Raw genomic sequence first — 22,348 nt, 5'->3', positions numbered from 1 at the left:
CTCGTTCCAATCACCCCCAACCACAGTCAGCACATCTGGGATTTCGTCCCATAAAGTAAACAGTCTCTCAGCCAGGGCCCACTGCATGGGCGGGGGGGGGGGGGGGGGGGGCATACACGCTACCAAAGACCACCTGCTCAGTACCCAGCAACCCCTTAATGAAAACATAACGGCCCTGAGGGTCAATCCATTGTTTCTCATGCACATACGCCACCCTGCGATGTACCAGTATGGCGACCCCCCGGGAGCCTCTCGCGAAGCCCGCATGGTATACTTGCTGGAAGCCGAATCTCTGGAGACTAAGGACCTTGGAGCCCAACATATGGGTCTCCTGAAGCAACAGTACATCTACAGCCTCTCTTTTCCCCCAGCGCAACACAGCCCCTCGTTTGATTTTATCTAGGATCCCCCTCACATTCCAAGTCACAACACGAATGGATTTATGAGGAGACATTGTCGTACTATCAGCCATCATCGAGGCAGTACCCTCCATCCGACCCGCCGGGCCACCCCAGTGCATCCCACCATCTGATCGGAGCAGTAGCAATATACACGTGTGGTCCCACCCCCCCAACCCCAACACCCACCAGGCAACCCCAGGCCCGAACTACCCCGAACGCCAACAACAAAACAACACCCCCCTTCGCCCCATACCCCCAACCCCAATACCTCAGGAAACAGTGAAGTATCTGTCGCGGCATGGAGAGACCCGGGTCCAGAACAGAGGACCCAGGGCCCGCCATACCAATGGATCCCAACACCCCAATCATCACACACTCACCACCCCCCCAACAACACCCACACACTCGTGAGGGTCTAAGGCCCATAGAAGCCGCCTCCCGAGCCCCATAGCGTCCCAACTAAGAACCTCAGGGTGTCTCAGAAGCATACAGATAAGCATGAATAGAGTCTCAAGGAACAGTCTCACCAGCCGATCCATCACGACATAGGGTAACACCAAAGTCCAGGCTCCACCAGGGTTCAACTGCCAGCATCAGAGTGTTCAGAGTCCATCGTGCCGTTAGTCTGTGTCGCACTAGTGGAGGCTGACCGTTTCTTAGATTGGGACCTCCGATGTCGTCCTTTTCGGCTTGTGCGGTCCGTCCGCTCCGGCGACGATCTCTGGGACCCGCCAGGGTTCAGCCCCGGCTGGGCATGCGGCCTAAGTTGCACCGTCTCGTCGGTCCAACGAAATACCTCCTCGGGCGTATCGAAGAAGTGTGTCCGGGACTGGTGTACCACCCGCAAGCGGGCCGGGAACAGGAGAGAGTATTGGAGCTTCAGGCCTCGCAACTTAGCCTTGGCGGCCACAAAGGATTGTCGCTGCTGCTGCACCATTTTCGTATAGTCCGGGAAGATCATAATGGCGTGGTTTTCATATGTAAGCGAACCCCTGTTCCTCGCCTCCCGCAGTATGGCATCGCGGTCATGATAGTTCAGCAGCCGAGCTATAACCGGCCGAGGACGCTCTCCCTCCGGCGGCCGCTGAGTCAAGGCCCTGTGCGCCCGTTCAATCACAAAGCACGCAGACAGTGTACCCTCGGGGATCCAGCTCTCCAGCCAGTGGGTCAAGAACCGTTCCATGCCATCTTTCTCACACCGCTCCGGAAAGCCGATAAAACGGAGGTTATTTCTCCGTGCACGCCCTTCGGCATCCTCCACACGGGCCGCAAGAGTCTTCTGGACACACTCCACCTCCGCCATTCTTTTCTTCAGGGCGCCAATGTCCGTTTCGGTCACCGAGATTCGAGATTCAGTCTCAGTGATCCGCGCCACCGCGTTTCGGAGGTCTTGGCGAAGCAGTGTAACGTCCGCTCCCACTGCCCCGATTTTAGCATGAAGCGTGTCCCGGGATTGGGTAATGGCCGCAAGGATTGCAGCATTGTCCGGCCCCGATCCGCCACTGCCGCCAGATGCCCCGGCGCCACCGCTGGGCCCGGTAAACTTATCAATAGGGCCATGTTTAGGCGGGCCACCTCCACCACCCCTGGTCATGGCCGCTCTCAGACACGTCGGGTCCTCTCACTGGACGGGGCGGGCGCCACCCGCGACAAGGTGCAGCAGGCCTTCGGGAGCAAGTCCACTATTATGGGCGCAGGAGGCCCCTGGCCCCGGGTCAAGACGTCGGCTCTGGTGCCCTCGAAGGAAGATGTGACAGGCCAATGCGATCCGGCGTCGTGAAACTCGAGGCCCCGGCTTCACAGGGGCAGGACAGGCCTCCACCACATCGTGTTGCCCACAAGTGTCCTCATAAAACCAGAGGAGGCAGGGCACCTCCGCAATCCTCGGGCAACTGATGCTGCAATTTATTTTATTTATTTATTTTTTTTTTTTATTTTTTTTTTTATTTTATTTATTTTCAGGTTTGTATGGCGCTGTGAATAGACTCCCGAAGGAGTATCTCCGCGCCTTAGGCCACAACCAGAGAACAAAAAAAAAAAAACTCTTCATCATTTTAATGAAATAGGCAAGAGATCAGTCAGATTAGAGATTTGAAGAGGAATGTTTTAAGTTTTTTCCTAAAAGGGAAATGTTCCCTACATACTCTAATTTCCTTCGGGAGTAGGTTCCACAACTTTGGACCCGCTACCGATAGGGCCCTTCCCCCTTTCCTTGCCTTCATGGCCCTGGGGACACATAGTAGTTCCTGATCTCCTGATCTCAGGAATCTGGACGGCACATAAGGGATAAATTTCTCAGTGAGGTAACCAGGACCTATTCCAGTCAAGCATTTGTGGATGACGCAGCAGATCTTAAACATCACCCTCTGCTTAACTGGAAGCCAGTGCAGTTTGGCCAACAATGGTTTTGAGGGAGTGCGGGGCGGGACATTCAGAACCAGTCGTGCAGCCGTGTTTTGCACAACCTGCAATCTAGCAAAGATGCCCTCGTTTGCAGCTAGCATTAACCCATTGCAGTAGTCCAGCCTGCTTAAAACTAGTGACTGGACCAACGTTCTCCTGGTGGTATCTGGTAGCAGGGGGAATACTCTCCTGAGAAGCCCAATGACATGGAAACATGAGCCCACCACTTGATTAGTTTGTTGTGTGAGGGTAAGCTCATGGTCCAGTTTGACTCCCAGGTCTTTTACCACGGTTTTGGGCACAGGGACCGGGCCAAGATCTTGAGGCCACCAGTCCGGGGTCCACAACCGTTTGGCCTCTCCGAATAGCATAACCTCCGTTTTGGAGACGTTGCACTGCAAATAGTTAGCTGCCATCCAGCGGGCCACCTCCTTCATCCCTCGGGCGAAGGAGTCCCGCACCTCAGGAGTCATCGTTTTAAAAGGGAAGAGGAGTTGGGTATCATCCGCGTATGATACTGGAATGAACCCGTGGGATCTCATGATGTTAGCTAGGGGGGCCACGTAGATGTTAAATAACGTGGGGCTCAAACAGGAGCCCTGTGGCACCCCCTTTGAGATCACCACCTCCTCTGATTGGTATGGCCCCAAGATGACTCTCTGGGTGCGTTCGCTGAAAAAGCTCCTGAGCCAGGCCAGGGCCTTGCCTTCCAGACCGATGTCAGCTAGTCTGGAGGTCATGATGTCGTGTGACACAGTGTCAAACGCCGCTGACAAATCCAGAAGCACCAGAACAATGGAATAGCCCTTGTCCTGTAGCCTCTGGAGATTGTCAGCGACAGACAGCAAGGCAGTCTCAGTACTGTGTCTGGGCCTGAAGCCCGACTGGGAGGGGTCCAGTACACCTGCGTGTTCAATAAATTTTGACAAATGCTGATTCACATGCCTCTCAGCAAGCTTCCCTATGAAAGGGAGAAGAGAGATCGGTCTCAGATTTGTCAACTCAGACCAAGGGATCGAGTTGTTCTTGCGCAGAGGTCTCACAAGTGCCTGTTTCCACTCCAATGGTACTTCCCCAGTAAGCAAAGACAAGTTAACTATCTGCCGTATTCCAGCCCCCAAAACCTCCAGCAAAGTTGGCATAATACGTGCTGGGATGATGTCAGACTGGCACCCACTCTTTGTTTGCATGACAAGGGCAGTCAACTCTTCCATAGAGATAGATGGGAAGGCGATAAGTGTCTTAGCCTCGTTGTCTGAAGTCGTGGTATATAACGGGATTTGACAGTCAGTTGTCACTGGATTATTAGAGAGGGATTTTGATGTTAGTATTTTATTGTAGATGGCGTCAATTTTCCTTACGAAAAACTGTGAGATGTTGTCACAGAGTTCTTGGGATTCGACCCCATCAGTGTCACAGGCAGTGGGCTTGGTGAATGTCTGCAAAATTGTATACAGGGTTTTTGCATTGGAGCCAGCAGCTGATAATTGAGCTGCTATGTGTTGTTTCCTGGCAGCTCGGATAGCCTTATGATAGTTTTTAGACGACTTCCTGAAGTTCTCCTTATCGTCTGCCTTATGTGTGACTCTCCATTTCTTCTCCAACCTTCTCATGGTCTTTTTTTGCTGCCTGAGATCTCCAGTAAACCAGACTTCTTGTTTGGGGGCCGGTCGTGGTTTATAGGTTCTTAGTGGGGCCACATGGTTGATAGTTGTTGATACAGCGTCACTGAAAGCCTTTAGAGCTAAGGTGGCGTCATCACCAAATGCTTCCCACTTGGGTTCCGAGTAATTGACCCTGAAGTTGTCAGGTGTTAGTCTGTACCAGGGCCTTCTAACATTGGCCATCTTCCTATGGATAGCTTTGGCTTTGTTGTTGGCACGAGTGTAAAATACAATGACTGAGTGGTCAGTCCAATCAACTTGGTTGGGGGTAAGACAATTAATAGCTACTGAGTTGCAGAGCACTAGGTCGAGGGTATGGCCCGCAGAATGGGTCGGCCCCTGATTCTTTTTAGTAAGTCCAAGTGTGGCCAGGTCTGTTAACACAGTCTGTGCATCGATGCACGTGGTGATCTCACTGTGGATATTAAAATCCCCCACCAGAATGAACTCAGAGTTGGCTTGCATGTGGGGTGCCAAAAGTTCCATTAATTTAATGGAAAAGGACCCACACGAGCCAGGAGGGCGGTACAAGAGTGCACCTTTCCTCATTTCCCTAGCAGTAGGGTTGATCGTAAAAATCATGAGCTCCATATCTGGGGTGCACACAGTTTCTATAACTGCGACCTCCATCTCCTGTTTAAACACAATAGCTAGCCCTCCTCCCGTTTTAATCGGGCGGTCCGACCTAGCTATTTTGTACCCCATTGGTACCCCCAGTGTGATAGCTGGGACTGTGTGAGGCTTAAGCCAGGTCTCCGTTAAGAAACACAGATGAGGCCTCTCCGTTGTAATGAGGTCCCAGACCTGTGTAGCATGAGAGACTAGGGAGCGGACATTACACAACAAGTTTTTACATGTTAGGGGCAAATTATTAGGGGCATTGGAATCAAGTATTACAGAGTTGTTGCTATGGGCTGAAATGGCACACTTTCCAGGGCTGGGTGTAAATACCCCGGTATTAGAAAATTGGGTGTGACATCTCAAGCAGGTGAAAGGTCCTCCCACACTGGAGCGAGTCCGGTGGGGGCACAATGTAGTAACATATCTGCCTATATCCGTAAGAATCTTACGTGAATATGACAGAGTAGTGCCATGACCCCTCTCTGCAGGAAGTGTCCTGACCGCCATGGCCCCCTGCCCCTAGCCCCGTCCTGTCGCGGACGGGCGCAGACGGGCTGGTCTTTGGCTCGTCTTAGGCGCAGGCTTAGGCGCCACACTGCGCGTTGGACCGACGAGTTGCTTTATGGCCCTTGAGTTTGGGAAGCTAGAGCGCTAACCGCTCCCCTCCCACGATGTTCCTGGCTCTGCCCCGCCTTCCGCACCCATGATAGGCTGGAGGGTCGGACTGGGCGGGCAGGCACAATCAACTTTCAGCAAGAGCTCGTCCCTCAGTGCGTGTGGGTGAGTGGTTTTTCAATATTGTGCAAACTAGCAATCAGTCTACAACACAGCAAGGCTAAACTTTCACAGTAAAAATAATCACAAGCTCACGGAGCCGTTTCCTAGGATTTAACAATTTTAAAATGATAACGAGCAATAACGCTCTAAAATTGGCGCCAAGCGGGTTTAAGGAAAGCTGCCACCGTCCCCCTTACCTGGCAATGCCGGGCCGAGGTGCGCGCCGCCGACGCCACCCTCCGCAGCCGCCACTCGGCGTCCCGAAAATCAAGGTCCCCGGCTCACGGCCAGTCGCCAGGCCGCACACCGCCGCCGGCGCCTCAGGGTCCCAGAGGGGATGGAGTCGCGGGATCAAGACACCGGAGAAGACAGGACCCACTCCTGGACCGATGTCACTTGCCAGGTCCCATCTGCGGGCTCGGGGGCCAGGATGCTGCAGGGCCGGGCCGAGGTCCGCGCCGCAGATGCCACAGTCAGCAGCGCGCCTGCAGCCGCCACTCGGCGTCCCGAAAATCGAGGTCCCCGGCTCACGGCCAGTCGCCAGGCCGCACACCGCCGCCGGCGCCTCAGGGCCCCAGAGGGGATGAAGTCGCGGGAGCAAAACACCGGAGAAGGCAGGACACACTCCTGGATCGATGTCACCTGCCAGGTATCATCTGCGGGCTCGGGGGCCAGGATAAATGAACAGAGTAAGTCCGGGCCGGCGGGAGCTCTACAAGGCTGCGACCGCCATCTTCGCCCGCCAAGCCACGCCCCCTTCCACAGGCTTTTAATGTAGCTTTTTAATTGCCTGGGCAAGTGCCAAAAAAACTGTGATTATCATTTTGCGTAGCTCTTGGTAGGATATTCAAAGGAGTATCCACCCACACTCCGGAAGCAGAGCCTATGAATGAGCAACAATCACACAGTTTAGGGATTCAACACAGCTACACGCATCTTCTTGGGACCTAAAAGATTTGCAAATGTATTAAAAACGAATATGCATGTTATCCACTTAACATACAATATTTCTCACTGGAAATTGACATATTTAATAGGTACGCATTTTTTGTACATACAGAGAATCCAACCAGGGCTCAGTAAACAACTGATGTACATGTAATACTGTTACTGTTGTTTAAACTGATGTAAAAAATTGTAAGCCTTTGGATCCAGCGACAAGTAGTGGCAAATAGACCAAGTAGCCACAGTTAAACTAGGGGTTATATACTATTAGGCTTTTGTTCACCGTTTTCATATATGAGTTGTTGAGATGTTTTATGTGTTTTATTTTATTTTTAATTTCAAACTTTCAGTTGCACATTGTGATGAAATCTTGCGATTAATTGTCTTTTACCATATGTTTTTATAAAAGAAATGCGTCGAAATTTTAAAGTATGATGTCCAAGCGCTTATATTTTTCATGTATATGGTTTTATTAAAAATAGATTGTAAACGATTCCATTTGGTTGTGGAAATTGATATATTTTCTCTATAGTACGGCTAACGGGCCATCTATATTCAGGTTTGTGTGTGTGCCCATAGTGGTATGAAAGAATAACGAGTGCTCCCCAGGGATTTCCCTTTGACTTACTATATTTAATAGGTATCCTAAACATTTGTCATGAAAACAATTTTCAGTGACTATGCTGCATACCGCTGTTTTACAACCACAGAAAGTTTAGTTTAGAAGTCCATTAGGAATGAACACTTGAGGTGGATGGAGAGAGTGTTCAATACCCCATTACAGATTCCCAGTGTGATGCATCTTTTAGTGTTTATTACACGTATTTCGTGTGTATTTCCTTTGGTTTATAGGCGCTCTGCAGCCTAGTTTGTCATGGTGCACGTCTTTGGGAAGTTTACTTCAGAAAATTGCATTGCTGGACATCAATGATAGCACATATTGGGGGCGTGGCACTCTGTAAATACAACTCTATCCAGCCATTCAAGTCAGGCTTCAGAGGTCCCGAGTCCTTTCTATAAACTGTGCATAGGTGCAATGCTCATGCCCCTTTCCTGTACACCGTCAGAGACCGTGCGTGATACAATACTGATGTGCCTCCGTCAAATAAGTTATGCAATATTTCACATAAGGAAATAAAGTTATCGTTATAAGAGGAAAATCTGTTCACATAAGATATTAAGAGAAAGCAACGAGTAAACATACATGTATTGCCTACAGTAAGCACAAGAGAAGTCATGACCAAGCTCCTTCTCCCCGTCTCCCACTGGACACATGCTACATGTGCTTTAGGTCGGACACGCATTAGATGGCTTTAAATTCCCTTGATGACTTTGGCTCTGATAGTGATACTCGAATAACTTATGGGGCTATGCTATGTCACTTGCATCGACATGCACAAAGTCTTGATGAGGGATAGATACTGCTAGCAGGAAAGGGATGCTGCCAAATGCAAGACAGACAAGTCTGGTGGGTCCTTCCTGTGTCACCAAACCTTGGTAGCTGAGCAGCACTGCAAAAATTACAGCTGTGAACCCTCAAACAAAATACTATAGCAGATCAGCAGTGAAGATAAAGGTTAAACCGTGTGCTTTCCAAAAGATGCACGGAGTCACGGTGCCAGACTATGTTCTACTAACCATCTAAGATGAAAGACCATGTAACAATCAATGCTTTCAGATAGCAGAGATAAAGCATTCTGCATTCCAGGATGGCTGGCTGCAGATGAAGGGTGGCAAATGACTGCCCTTCAGGAACCCACTCTGGTATTATTTAAATTCCACACTCTTTAGTCTTCTGCCCCTCACTCCCCAAGGCACAAAACTGCCCAAAAACCCCTGGCTCCGTGAAATAATTGGTGTCAAGAAACTCCTCAAATACCACTGAACGTCTGCCACACCTGACATCACTGATCTATAGATAGATAGATGCTTTAACTCTAACATCCCACTTACTCCTAGGAACTGAATGTGCACATTTTAATGCACTTTTTATCATCATCATGAATTACCCACTCCCTGCCATCTCTTGCTACCCTATGATAAGATACTATGAACATTCAGCTGTAAACTATGCAGAGACATTCTACATACAGCATGTCAGCACACATATGTATCACTCCACTTATCCCTATTCTTATCACTTCAAAACTGACCTGGCTTGAGCCATTCTCACCCCTTAGAGCGCACAAACATCATCAGTGGTATCGGCTATTATTTTATAAACCTGAGTTCCAGGATAGCCCCCTGCGATCTGACTGAGGAGGCAGCGCGAACATCCAATCAATGAATCACTTCCACAATCAATCACTTAACCATGCATTTATAGGCTATGCAAGAACTTACGGTGTACACTCTCCACTGTGAAAGGCATGCCATGCATTTACTGTGTTCCTCTTATTTACCCACCCAGGAGCCCATGAAATGAAGTCAAATAAAGAGTTGTGACATGTATTCATGTGGACAAGTATGGAGTGCATGTCTACGTAGCAGCCCAGCCTTTCAGTAATGACCTTGTTCCAGTCAATCAAGCACCTCTATCCTTTTGCTCAAGGCTCTTTACTTAACCTGATGCTCCAGATCTTATGTTCCCCCTAGTTGTCAAAAAAAGGGGATAAAACAACAAAGGCGGCCCTATGCAGATTGCATTCCCTCACCGCATTTACACCCTGACCAACCTCACGATGCTTAGCACCTGGAATGTTAGCACGTGCTGCTTTTTATACTTACTTTCCTATAATAAGGGTTATCAAAGTTATGTGTTTCTTAATAATACAAATGCATGCAAATACCAGATAGCCCAGACACCTGACGGTGGTCTGTAAACCAGGATGGCCTCCAGACTACAACTCCGGGACAGGTAACAAGTTAGATCTGGGTTAGTGTAAAGGTGTGCAATTCATGCATCATCACAGAAGGTGAATCAATGAAGTGTGAATGTGATCGACAAAAGATACCCGTGTTACTCACAATTCCAGCATTAGGTGAACGATCCCTCTCTGGAAGAAGCCAACAGCTAGACAGCCATCCTTACTGATTGTTTTATCAAAGGCCTGAGGACAAAGGAATCGACAGAAAGTTATCAGACACAAATCTAAACATAAAAAGGCAAAAGATAAAATAGTGTATTGTATGTTATATGCCCTTGCATCAAACCCCCTTAAATTCTTGGGGGTTTCTTTGTTTCTGGGCTGCACATCCCAGCCAGCTGTGTTCTGCACTCTCATCAGAATCCTTGTAACGACAAAAGGCACTTCCTGGAGAACTTTGCTCATTGCTCTACTGAGGCCTAGTTCACCTTAGCATGGGCACTTACTTCAACCTCAGCCGGCCTGCTGACCAATGGACACAGAGAAAAAGAGAACACCCGGCCTCACAACCCTGCTGTTTTAACCACTGGGTTGCCATGCATCAGTTTAAACACACACAATAATATCTCACAATTTGCCTGTTTTCAGTGATTTATTTACAGGATTCTTTGCAAAACAGTAATATATTTTCTCCCACAGTACTAATGTTTTAGGTCTTCCTTAAATCTTCTACAACTGTAGGCATAATGGAAACTGACCACTATTTCTTCTAGGGTTAGCACTTCTTAACCAACGGAAACAAAATTCTGGTTCTTTCCTTTCATTTAATACTGTAATGCGTTTAGAGAGTAGTAGGTTGGCCTCACTGTAAATATGGTCTCTCCAGAGACGAAATGTTTCTTTGAACTTCTACTGTCTTAAAGCTCCCAAAACCAGTTTCGATGTTGAGCATGTTAAGTTTGTCACTCTGCCTTTGGCCCATGTGCTGCATGCCATTATCTTTTGCAGAATTTGTGATAGTGCCAGTTCCTGCAAACAATGACTTTGCTAAGGCGGCACAGTTCTGCTTCAAGCTCCCCGATATTTGCATTTCGAGGCCTCACAATAAATGTACGGGATAAACATCTAGTCCGAGTTGAGGTATTTTCATCGTGCTGGTTCATAAAGGTTATGTCTCAAATTTATGGACAGTGTCCCAAAGTAGGGTAAAAGTCAGTGGTCAACCATATATATATATATATATATATATATATATATATATATATATATATATATTCACTGAAAAAAACCATAGGTTTCAGGCCTTATATAGTTAGGAATTAGCATTTAAAAAAACCTTTGAAATTCACTGAAAAAACCATAGGTTTCAGGAGTTATATAGTTAGGAATTCGTTTTTAAAAAACCTTTGAAATTCACTCAAAAAACTATAAGTTTTAGTGGTGTTATAGTTAGCTGGACATTTTACTCATACAAAACCAATGAAATTGCTCTTATATAGTTAGTTGTACTAACTATATTTCGCGCACCCGCAATCCACTGCTGATGATGTCACATATTAGATCATTCATGACATGGTCAGTGGCATCACTGATGACATCTCAAATGACATCACTGATGACATCATCCAGTGAATGTGGTTTGCTTCGTAATTTAAATATGCATTATATATATATATAGCAATTTACATTGAAGAATGAGTGGATATATATAAATAAATATTTGGATGGAGGATTTAGTAGCAGTGTAATTGACTGTTTACTTGACCAATTTATAATGTCTCACTAAATATAGTGGATAGTGACTAAACTGTGTGAATATCTGTATCACTTTGTCAGTTGTTGTGTAAACTGATTCTACAGTTGGTTACTAGCTATGTGAAAGTCTATATTAGTTATTGATTAGTTAACTGAGTATTTGTATGGGAGTGTGAAAGTGTGTGTGGTTCGGTGGGGGGGGTGTGACTGTCCAAAGATGTGTGAATAGTTGATTCAGTAGATATATGAAGTTAAAACTACATGTTCTAACAGTTTGGGTGAGGGAATCTCTTTATGGGTGTGGTGATGAGCAAATATATTTCTCAAAGGTACAGGTCCAACAAACTAGAAAAATAAAAGGCAGTGTATGTGTCAGTTGTTGTATATAAATAAGTATACATAAGACACAATGATTGTGTGAGTGACTGTATGGATAACTGTATACTTGTAATAATGATTTTATAATTCACTAAGTATGACTTACTATCTAAATGAATAGAAGAAGTGGTGTTTGTATAAGTGTTTTGCTAAGTAAATATGTAAGTATGATCCATTGTTTGCATAAGTGAGTAGGATGACTTCATATGTGAATAGGATGCGTGCTGTTGTTTAATGTCGATATAGATGTATAAGTATTTTTGATAGTGTTCTATTGTTCATTGACAGCATGTATGAGTGAATCCATAGGTAAGTGATTAGATGTGTGTATACATCTATGAATCACTGAGTGGATTTTTAGATACTTGTATTGCTGTGACAATGGATTTAAATATGATACTCTGTATTTTACATACAGTGATGAAAAATTGTAATAGTGTATGAAAAGGTGTATGTGATTGTCACGTGGATGATGTCATCAGTGATGTCATCAGTGATGTCATTTGAGATGTCATCAGTGATGTCACTGACCATGTCATGAATGATCTAATATGTGACATCATCAGCAGTGGATTGCGGGTGCGCGAAATATAGTTAGTACAACTAACTATATTGGAGCAATTTCATTGGTTTTGTATGAGTAAAATGTCCAGCTAACTATAACACCACTAAAACTTATAGTTTTTTGAGTGAATTTCAAAGGTTTTTTAAAAACTAATTCCTAACTATATAACTCCTGAAACCTATGGTTTTTTCAGTGAATTTCAAAGGGTTTTTTAAATGCTAATTCCTAACTATATAAGGCCTGAAACCTATGGTTTTTTCAGTGAATTTCAAAGGTTTTTTAAATGCTGATTCCTAACTATATAAGGCCTGAAACCTATGGTTTTTTCAGTGAATTTCAAAGGTTTTTTAAATGCTAATTCCTAACTATATAAGGCCTGAAACCTATGTTTTTTTCAGTGAATTTCAAAGGTTTTTTAAATGCTAATTCCTAACTATATAAGGCCTGAAACCTATGGTTTTTTCAGTGTTTAAAAAAAAAAATTGATTGGTTAACTGGCTTATTAAGTGTATCTTAGTGAATACATATATTAGCGAGTAATGTTTAAATATTTAAATATATGCATGAGTGATGTAATATGTGACGTCATCAGCAGTGCATTGCAGACGTGCAAGTTATAGTGAGTCCAACTAACTATAACGTGGGAATTTCAATGGTTTTATGCGAGTAAAATTTCCAGCTAACTATAACTGGTGTGAAACCTATGGTTTTTTCAGTGAATTTCAAAGGTTTTTTAAATGCTAATTCCTAACTATAACTGGTGTGTAACCTATGGTTTTTTTCAGTGAATATATATATATATATATATATAAAATTCCTATGGCAAAATGAAACCCCTCATTTTGTTCCTTTTCAAATTAAATGTATTAAGTGTTACCCCTTTATTCCAATCAAGATGACTTCAGGTGTGCCATACTTTTGTCATAAGTAAGACTGTTAGCGTTCTAGTTGTTCTTTAGAACACTCTGGCACATTCTGTCATTGGGCTATAGTTGGGCTACATCTGGCTGATATTTGGGCTACATTTGGGCTCTTGTCTCTGGTGGCCATCTTGGGAGACTGCATATCAGAATTTTTTTAATGAAATATAAGAGGATTTGAGAAGTCACTCAAAATGTGCCCTAATTTTTCTTTCTTCAGCACTAATCATAATTTCTATGGCAAAATGATCCCCTCATTTTGTTCCTTTGCAAATTAAATGTTTTAAGTGTTAACACTTTATTCCAATCAAGATGACTTCAGGTGTGCCATACTTTTGTCATAAGTAAGACTGTTAGCGCTCTAGTTGTTCTTTAGAACACTCTGGGACATTCTGTCATTGGGCTATAGTTGGGCTACATCTGGCTGATATTTGGGCTACATTTGTTTTTTTTGTCTCTGATGGCCATCTTTGGGCTACATTGAGCTACATTGGGCTACATTTGGGCTCTAACATATATATAGCCCAATGTAGCCCAATATATATTTTTTCAAAGTTAATTTTCGTAAAAACCACTGGAGCACATATCTTGAGACATAGCAAAGGCACATCGGGCTACCAGTCCCTACAATTTTGCCAAGTTTGGTGGAAAACCATTCAGCCGTTCGGGCTAAAAGTGAGTCCAACCGCCCTATGGAAATTAACATGGGGAAAACACGTTTTGGGACCCCCTTTTATCTCGGCCCCTGCTTGACGAATCCGCCCCCAAACTTTCAGGGAAGGAGCGGAGCGCCGCGAGGCAAAGTTAAGGAAAATTTCAGGAAGATTCCTCAACCGGCGCCAAAGTTATTCCCAATAGAATGTTGGGATTTCCCTATGAAAAACAATCCTAACTATATATACCTACTGGCTATCGCCAGTAGGAGATATATATATATATATATATATACACAAGAGGTCTACCAGAATGCTGCAGCATCCATTTCCATGATGAGAGCTGATCCGCGAGAACACTCTCTCTCCTGGCGGAGATCTGTTAATCACAACTTCTCTGCTGTGAAAAGGTATGGAGTGCGCTGAATTCCAAGAAACCAAAGAGACAAGTTAGCTACTTTATGCTCTCATAGTATAGCGTTTAAAAGTAGTCCTTAGGGTGTAAGGCTGCTAGGAACATTTCAATCATGTTAGAAATGTTCATATTATTCTTGCTACTAGTAACATGCATTAGTTATTTTTAAATTATATTCTATGTCTGTGGCTCCCAAACTGTGCGCCGCCGCACCCCGGTGCGCCGCCATGAGGTGCCAGGGGTGCCGCACGCACGTTGTGGGAAAGTGAATTTTTGTGGAGTGTCAGCTGTAAATTACGTGCCCCCTGCATATTCGGTGAACATGGTTTGGCCCGAGAGTACTGGCGCGAAACGTGCGTACGTATAAGCGCGTCGTTGGACGTACGTGCTTTCACAGGCGTAGTCCTAGGCTCCATTTTACACGCAGCACTGGCCATTTCAGGTGGCTGCGTTGTTGCTGTCCGCCGTGCCTCGTGGGAGCCTCTCTGTCACATCTAAGGTTAATTGTTACACTCAGTAGTAAGTTTTGTGTTTGACTTTCACTGCTTGCCTTTAACAAAGTTTAATTTCAAGTCGCCCCGTGGCGCCCGCTTTTGTACTGTGACATTGATGTTTAAAAAAAAACGAGCAAAAGGACACGGCCATTGTCATGGATTCATTGTTCTCCACATGAGTAGAATTATTAATCAAACGCCATGCCGATGTTCGGCCCAACTTCCGTTTCACACTCGTATTGTCATGTGCGGTGTCGACCGCGGATCGCGGATGTAATCAACGTCGCAACAGGAGTTCTGAACTACATATCCCGGCATGCCGTGGGTTACGTAATGGACGTAGCGCGAGTCGCGCTGAATCAGGAAGTAAATAGCTCGCCAAAGAAGACGGCGTTGCCGATTATTCTTGCTTCGCTCGCAGAGGTGGTTGGTATGCTGCTTTACGGGTAAGATTCAACCTGCTGTTATTTAGTGGCATTAAGTCTTCAAGTACCCCGCTTTGGATGGGTACCAGTCCAATTGAGATCGCAGTAACCACTCGCGGTTAGCGAGTACTGGGAACACATTGCGGAGTCCATTTCTCCCTGTTGGACGAGACGAACACTTGTAGCCTCATTGCAGGGAGAGACACTCGTGCTCAGCATTGTTGGAGGTCGAGAACAGACCTTCTCTGTCATTGATTGTGAATGGACTTGTGGATACAGTCCAAAACTTTGAAGTATGGTTTTAGGCAATAACCGCTTATAGGTTGTGCTCCTTGATACATGAAGACATTTACGTCTAAGGATCATTAGACGTCAGAGGGGCACGAAAGCGGTGCTATTGTATCAGAATACTTAACTATTATTTCCCCTTTTGATATAAAAACTTTTGTGATTATCTTCACTTTCCTTTTGTTCTTTATATCATTTATGCACAGGAGAAACGAAAAAGGGGTATCAAGTCAGAGGAATAGTGGCAACTTCAGCAATGAAAACAGGCTTTGTTTGGTATGCAGAATGAAAGTGGGTGTATGAGTGCTACTCACATGGGAATCGGCTTTACATGTTCTATGATTGTGTCTCCCTCTGCAGTTGGTTGCAACACCTGACTTCACCTCCAGTCTCATCTCCTAGGTTCAGATTCTCCCGTATTTTCCTTTACAGGTAGGGGTGACACTAGGTTATATAACACTAGAAAGGAAGCATAAGGTTTTCCTAGAGGGGTGTATTCTAATTACCTGTCATTCTCGTTACAGATCACCCTCCCCGCTGTCCCCTTCCTTTCCTTCCCCGGCAGAACTGTTCTGGTCGCCTGTGTTACACTTCAGGCTCTGGGAGAGTTGTGTAGGGGAGGTTGTAGGTCATTCAGCACAGCTCCGAAGAAGATCAGACGAAGGAGCCAGACACGTATCACTAGCATTATTTTTACTATAAAAATAATGCTGGTGATACAGGTGTAAGATGGAGGTTGTGCCGAACATCGGCATGGCGTTTGATTAATAATTTTACTGAAACAAGGCGGGCTGCACGGAGTGCGTGTTAAAGTTTAACTCGCGCTCGTTGGTCATATGGGCACATTTAGTTAAAAAAATGAACTTGCTGTTTCGGAAACATCTACTACCAAACAAATAAATAAATTGGAATCATCGTGTTTAAGTATGAATTGCACCTAAAGTTTGTGCGGTATCTATCACATTAATTCACACAGTCATGCATTGGCCTTAGCAAAATGATGCCCCCCTCACCCCCATAAAGTGAAGAGTGGCCCCTGAGCCTCTCATATCTCAAAGGTAGTCATTGCCTTTGGGCCCCTTTGAGAGCTGGGGTCCTCCCAGCACCACAGGTGCTGCAGGGGCCTGTGTTTATTGTGTTCTTGGATGGATCACGAGTCGAAAGAATTGGTGCAGTGAATGTTGCAACAAAAGAGCTCACTGTGTGCGAAATCCTCACAATTAAGTAAATCTCATATTGTAGAGGAGCAATATTTTACAGCAAAAGTCTGGATAGATCTAAAAAAAAGTAATGTTAGTTGATGTGTACTGCCTTTATTCAAAGAGTTATAAAACAAGAATAGTAATAATATAAAAACCTCACTATATTATGAAAAAAACACTTAGATTAAAATTGTAGATCCTAGTTCATTTCGTCAGGTGATTTACTGCTCTGAAGAAAAGATGTACCAACGTGCTTCCACCAATTAAAAGCCGAGTCCAAAATAATGGAAACACTAACAGGGCAGGTAGCCTCACATGAAAGTGTACGGTGAGTAAGGTGATGGGAAATGCTAGAGTGCAGGGAGAGTTATGGAAATGTTTGAGTGGACAGAGACAGGGAAATGCTACAGTGGAGGGAAATGCTACAGTGGGCATGGGCGCCTGGAAATGCTGGAGTGTGAAGGAGTCCGGAAATGTGGCAGTGTAGAGAGAATCATGGAAATGCTGGAATGTAGCGTGACTCAGGGAAGTTCTGGAGAGTAGGGAGAGTTTTGGAAATGCTGGTGAGTTCCAGAAATGCTGGAGTGTTGGGAATGTCCGAGAAATGCTGGCCTACATCGAGAGTCAAGGAAATGCAGTGTAGCAAAAAGTAGGGAGTTTTATTTTTTCCAGCTTTCTGGGGAAACTCGTGCACACAAGCTGGAAAATTAAAATACTATATATGTGGCATGGCATGTCATGCTGTTGCATGGGATCGACACATGCAGGGCCCTCTTGCTTATCATTGGCATGCTGTTGCCAACATTTATAACAAGCATTGGAAATGCAATAGGTCTCGCACCATTAGAGTTAGTGCTTTTAGAATTGTTTATGGGTTTTTTTTGTAAATGTTTAGCATTTTTGTTTCCTGTAGCCAATGCTAAAGAATTACAAATAAAAAAAGCCATAAACATTTCTTAAAGCTCTAACTGAAATGGTCTGAGACCTATTGCACTGTGTGAGAGTGAGGGGTTGAGGATGAGTGAGGGTGAGGGTGAGAGTGGGTGAGGGTGAGTGAGGGTGAGGGGTTGAGGGTGAGTGAGGGTGAGGGGTTGAGGGTGAGTGAGAGTGAGGGTGAGTGAGGGTGAGTGAGGGTGAGTGAGGGTGAGTGAGGGTGAGGGGTTGAGGGTGAGTGAGAGTGAGGGTGAGTGAGGGTGAGGGGTTGAGGTTGAGGGTGAGGTGTTGAGGGTGAGTGAGGGTGAGGGTGAGTGAGGGTGAGGGTGAGTGAGGGTGAGTGAGGTGTTGAGGGTGAGTGAGGGTGAGGGTGAGTTAGGGTGAGGGGTTGAGGGTGAGTGAGAGTAGTTGAGGCTGAGTGAGGGTGAGTGAGAGTGAGGGTGAGTGAGGGGTTGAGGGTGAAGGTTTGAGGGTGAGGGTGAGCACACAAGCTTAGGAGTATGTCTTAGCACAACTTGCCCTCACCAATCACCTTTCACTTCTCAGGGCCTATGGACTTTCAAGGCTACAGATAGCATCTGCCATGTGCCTTAGAGGAACATTTATGTTTTAAAAATGTATTTGACAAATAATTATCGATCCATAGTTCAGCGCCGGCGAGATTATGCATTTTTGATATTTTTTGTTGCTGCACAGGCACTCGTGAGCATCATCTTTACCAGACTATACTATGGGTGGGCCGAGAGTTAGGCAGTCCAGGATCTGGGTGTTGCCATTTTAGAATGGCCCCTTACTTGCCAACTGATGGAGAATTGTTGGGTGGTCTCACTACTACTCGCTGATCTTGTAATTCATGCTCTAATACAAATGAACACTAAATAGCTTTTTATTCACCATCTCAGCAAGAGGCCAACAATTGAATAAGCAGAGTGTGAACCCTTCAGTGAACAGCACCAGTGTAAGTTTTGGATGACTTGAGGATTGTCGCTCATATTTTAACAGATTCGTAACTATTTCACATACATCTTTTTAGTACGAAAGATTCGCTGTTTTTTATTTTCTCATCTCTGATGCATTTTACTTGTTTCTTTTCATTCCTGCATAAACCATAGAGCCAACTCGGCACAAACGTGTTATAATGTGGTCAGAGGGAGGGGCACTAGATGACGAGATGTGGACTACCGCCACATTATGCAAGCTTGCCAGAGCCTCTGTGCCTTGTGGTAAACTACAGCTGTTCTTGAAGTGCTCAGAGCTGCTTCTTCATTCAACGTAAGCCATCGCTTCACTCCAATGAGAGCATCTGAGCATCCTGAAATTGACGTCCTTTGCATAATAAAAGTGTTTACATACCTCAAGCTTCTTTCTCTAGGATTCTTTCTGTAGGATTTCCTTCTGTTTCCTGCTCAATGGTTTCTTCAATGAAATGTTCTTAATTGCTTGTTTCTTTGCTGATTTTTTGGAGAGCAGAACTAGAGCACAGCTTGTAGCTACTCCTTTCAGTCTTTCGTCATATTTCAGTTACTGGTGCGTGTACTGCATCATTGAGGCACACGGCCCTGGTGCTGGGTGTGCAGGGTCGATTTTTACATTGACACAAACATGGGAAATAAGTGGTGCAAATTGAAATTATACTGTTTTCGTGCATGCTATTTAAAAAACAAAAATACGCTATTCCCTCAAAGTTATTACCAGCAAAATAACGAGAGTGTAGTTTGCACAAAGCTCTAAAATAGCACTGGAAACAAAGACAACAAGTGAAAGCAAGTTGCGGTAAAGCGGGTTTGGGCTTTCATTTAATGTTATTCCCGAAATGTGCTCCAGGCAACACGTTAATCTCTTTGTACGTCGTGTTTGTGCTGCATATTTGGAGGCTTGACAATAACATGCTAGTTGGGGCTGAGCAACACCAAAATGGTTAAAGGGACTGTAAGAAGGGACGGTGCAAGGAAAACAAACTGCGAGGGGCGGAAGGAAGGAGACAATGTAAAAAAAATTCAAATGAAAAGAAGCGAGACGGGTCAATTACATGTTCCCTCCAAGCGCAATGCCGCTGCCAGCAGCGGCAGAGCAAGAAAGTCAGCACAAACAAACGGTGCGAAGAGGTGGCTCAACATATAACGATGCCGACTTTGGAGAAGGAGAACAGGGTTCGAGCCTCAGCGTGGGCGGCATCATTAATTATAAATTAAATAAACTGAGATCTCCTGCATATTAAATATAAATAAATAAACAGCGTGCGTGGGGTGAGGGCAGGAAGCTGCCAGATATGGAAATACCAGCATCAAAGAAAACAAGACGGAGGGAAGAGAGGGGAGAGGGGAGGGGGGAGGAGAAATGCGACACGGCGGGAAGGAGCAGGCAGGATGACTCAGGGGAGGGGGCGGAGCGGGGCAGAGCGGCATGTGGGTGTGAAGAAGCCGGGCCTTTGAAGTGAAGCTAAGCTTCACTTCAAAGGTGTCGGAGGAATGCGGGCGGCTGTGCACGCGCTTTTAAGCTCAATGCACATGCGCATTGAGCTTAAAAGTCACGGGCACTGCAAGGAATCGCCACGATTCCTTGCAAGTTAGATAAAGAGTAGATGAACCCCTATAGTCTCGCTTGCTCGATGCGCATGCGCATCGACAGGCGAGACCTAAAAAGCAGTCCAACGATGTAATGAGCTCCGTGGAGCCCGCCTTTTTACTCACGCTTCACATGAGAACCAGACATTTTATAAGATGCCAGACTACAGGCTGCTTTTTTAGGCATGGAGGCGGGGGGGGTAAGAGTGATTTGCCCAGTTCAGAATCACAGGGTGTTGAAAGTTGGCATCTTTAGCTATTAGGCCACATCTCCTCCTCCTCAATCATGAGATTAGACATGAAGGGTGAGGATAGTGTGTGAGAATTGGGGAGTTGGCCAGTTTTTACTTGACGTGGTATCACAGAGCTTGCGATTGTTCTAGAATGTAGAACTAGTACTATCCAAAATATTTACTGTGGATCTTTAAAATCCTATTTATCCACTTTTTGAAACAGGTTTTCCTGTTGCGAGTTCAGTCTTCTCCCTTTTACAGTAAAACTATTATTCAAATACCATGCTGATCTTCGCTCCAACCTCCGTTTTACACCAGCATTATTTTTACTGTGAAATTTACAGTACAAATAATGCTGGTGGTAAGGGTGTAAAACGGAGGTTGGAGCAAAGATCACCATGGTATTTGATTAATAATTTTACTGTAAAAAGGCGGGCTCCACGGAGCTCATTACATCGTTGGACTGCATTTTATAAGTGTTGGCAACAGCATGCCATGCCACATATATAGTATTTTTATTTTTCCAGCTTTGTTGGACTGGGGAAACTCGTGCACACATTAGGATGGAACAGTCAAAGAAAGAGGAATGTAGAAGTGAAGCAGGATGCTATATTGATTTTTTTTTAATAGATGATAGGCCAAGTGCATGGTCAAGGTTTTCTGAAGTGACTGAAGTTCCTATGGACATTTTATGGATTTCTTTCTTTCAGCAAACTGTATTGTGAATTGTATCAATTACTTTAGGAAGCCGACAGTAAGTACTCCCGAGGTCGTGCTTACTCCCCCCCCCTCCTGTCCACCAGTAAATAAAACAGTGGGGAGCCACGGCCAACTGCCAATTAGGTCAAGGGAGCCACGGGTCAAAAAAGTTTGCACAGCGTTCCAAACTGTGTGGCGCGACTCATTACTGTGTCGCTCCCCAGCCATAGGTGTGTCGCGCGATGAGATGACTTCTGCCGGGAATCGGCAGAGTCGAGCTGCAGGGGCATGTGAAACAACAACAAAGCCCTATTAACATGCGCAAGGTCTTTAATGACCTGTGAAGTGCTCGGGTGCGGCTGTGAACGGTCCCGGGCTGCCACACACGAGGGGGGGGGGTGAGTGGGGGCTGAAACCCTCTGATGCCAATGGGGGTGGGGGCTGAAACCCTTTAATGCCCTCCTCATCTCCCGTATAAGGCAACCCTCCGGGCACTCATGACCACTGAACACATACAGGGTCCCGTCTCATCCCTCCTTTAAGGGCAGCCTTGGGGTCACTCGTGACACGTTCACTGCTATTCCCCCCCACCCGTCCTCCTGTAAGGACACTCTGGGGTCACTCATTGCCCGTACAGTGCCGCTGCCCGCCTCACCCCTCCTGAAAGGGCAGCCAGGGTTGGTCAACCATGGCCAGTGAGTGACATGTACAGTGCCCCCATAGCAAGTCATGTGTGGGCAGGGTGGGGGGACGTGCATAAAGTGACCGAGCCTGTGTGGAAGCAGCATGGGTTCACCCACGCATGCAGAAGATGGCTTCCACAGGCACTAATCTACTTTCTCTTAGTCAGTCACCTATGAGCAATAATCCACGCACCACATGATGCATCTTCTGCAGGATGGTCCAACGGTCCGGCGTGGCTGCTGAACTCGGTCCGTCACCATGTGTATCAGAACATGTTGTTAACCTGGCTCAACACTCTCCATTAATATTATCAAGCCAATGAAAGCGGGTTTCACTCCTGCAGGTAAAGCCAGACGTTAGGCAGAAAAGCTACATCCGGGTCAGCATTCGGCGTCCAATTTGTGTTTCTAAGCACTTCCTAGCCTGTGTAGGGAAAGGTGTTGATGGACAGAGAATAAGATGAAAGGATTTGCTAAAGATCACACAGTTTGAGCAAGTGTAGAAGGCACTGTACCCTATTGC

At 45.6% G+C, this 22,348-nt stretch overlaps 1 protein-coding gene across 1 annotated transcript in view; it reads right to left on the bottom strand.

The window, feature by feature from the left end:
• NOXA1 (NADPH oxidase activator 1) overlaps positions 1-22,348 on the bottom strand; it is a 172,455-nt gene that overhangs the window by 133,727 nt on the left and 16,380 nt on the right. The window contains exon 2 of the mRNA XM_078642092.1: positions 9,779-9,861. Within this exon, the coding sequence (XP_078498218.1) occupies positions 9,779-9,861 (83 nt within the window). The remainder of the gene's footprint in view (positions 1-9,778; positions 9,862-22,348) is intronic.

This window comes from Lissotriton helveticus, chromosome 5_1 (assembly GCF_964261635.1).
Source record: "Lissotriton helveticus chromosome 5_1, aLisHel1.1, whole genome shotgun sequence".
Classification (NCBI taxonomy): Eukaryota; Metazoa; Chordata; class Amphibia; order Caudata; family Salamandridae; genus Lissotriton; species Lissotriton helveticus.
Note: the sequence above shows the minus strand (reverse complement) of the source record. Positions and strands in the feature narration are given on the sequence as shown.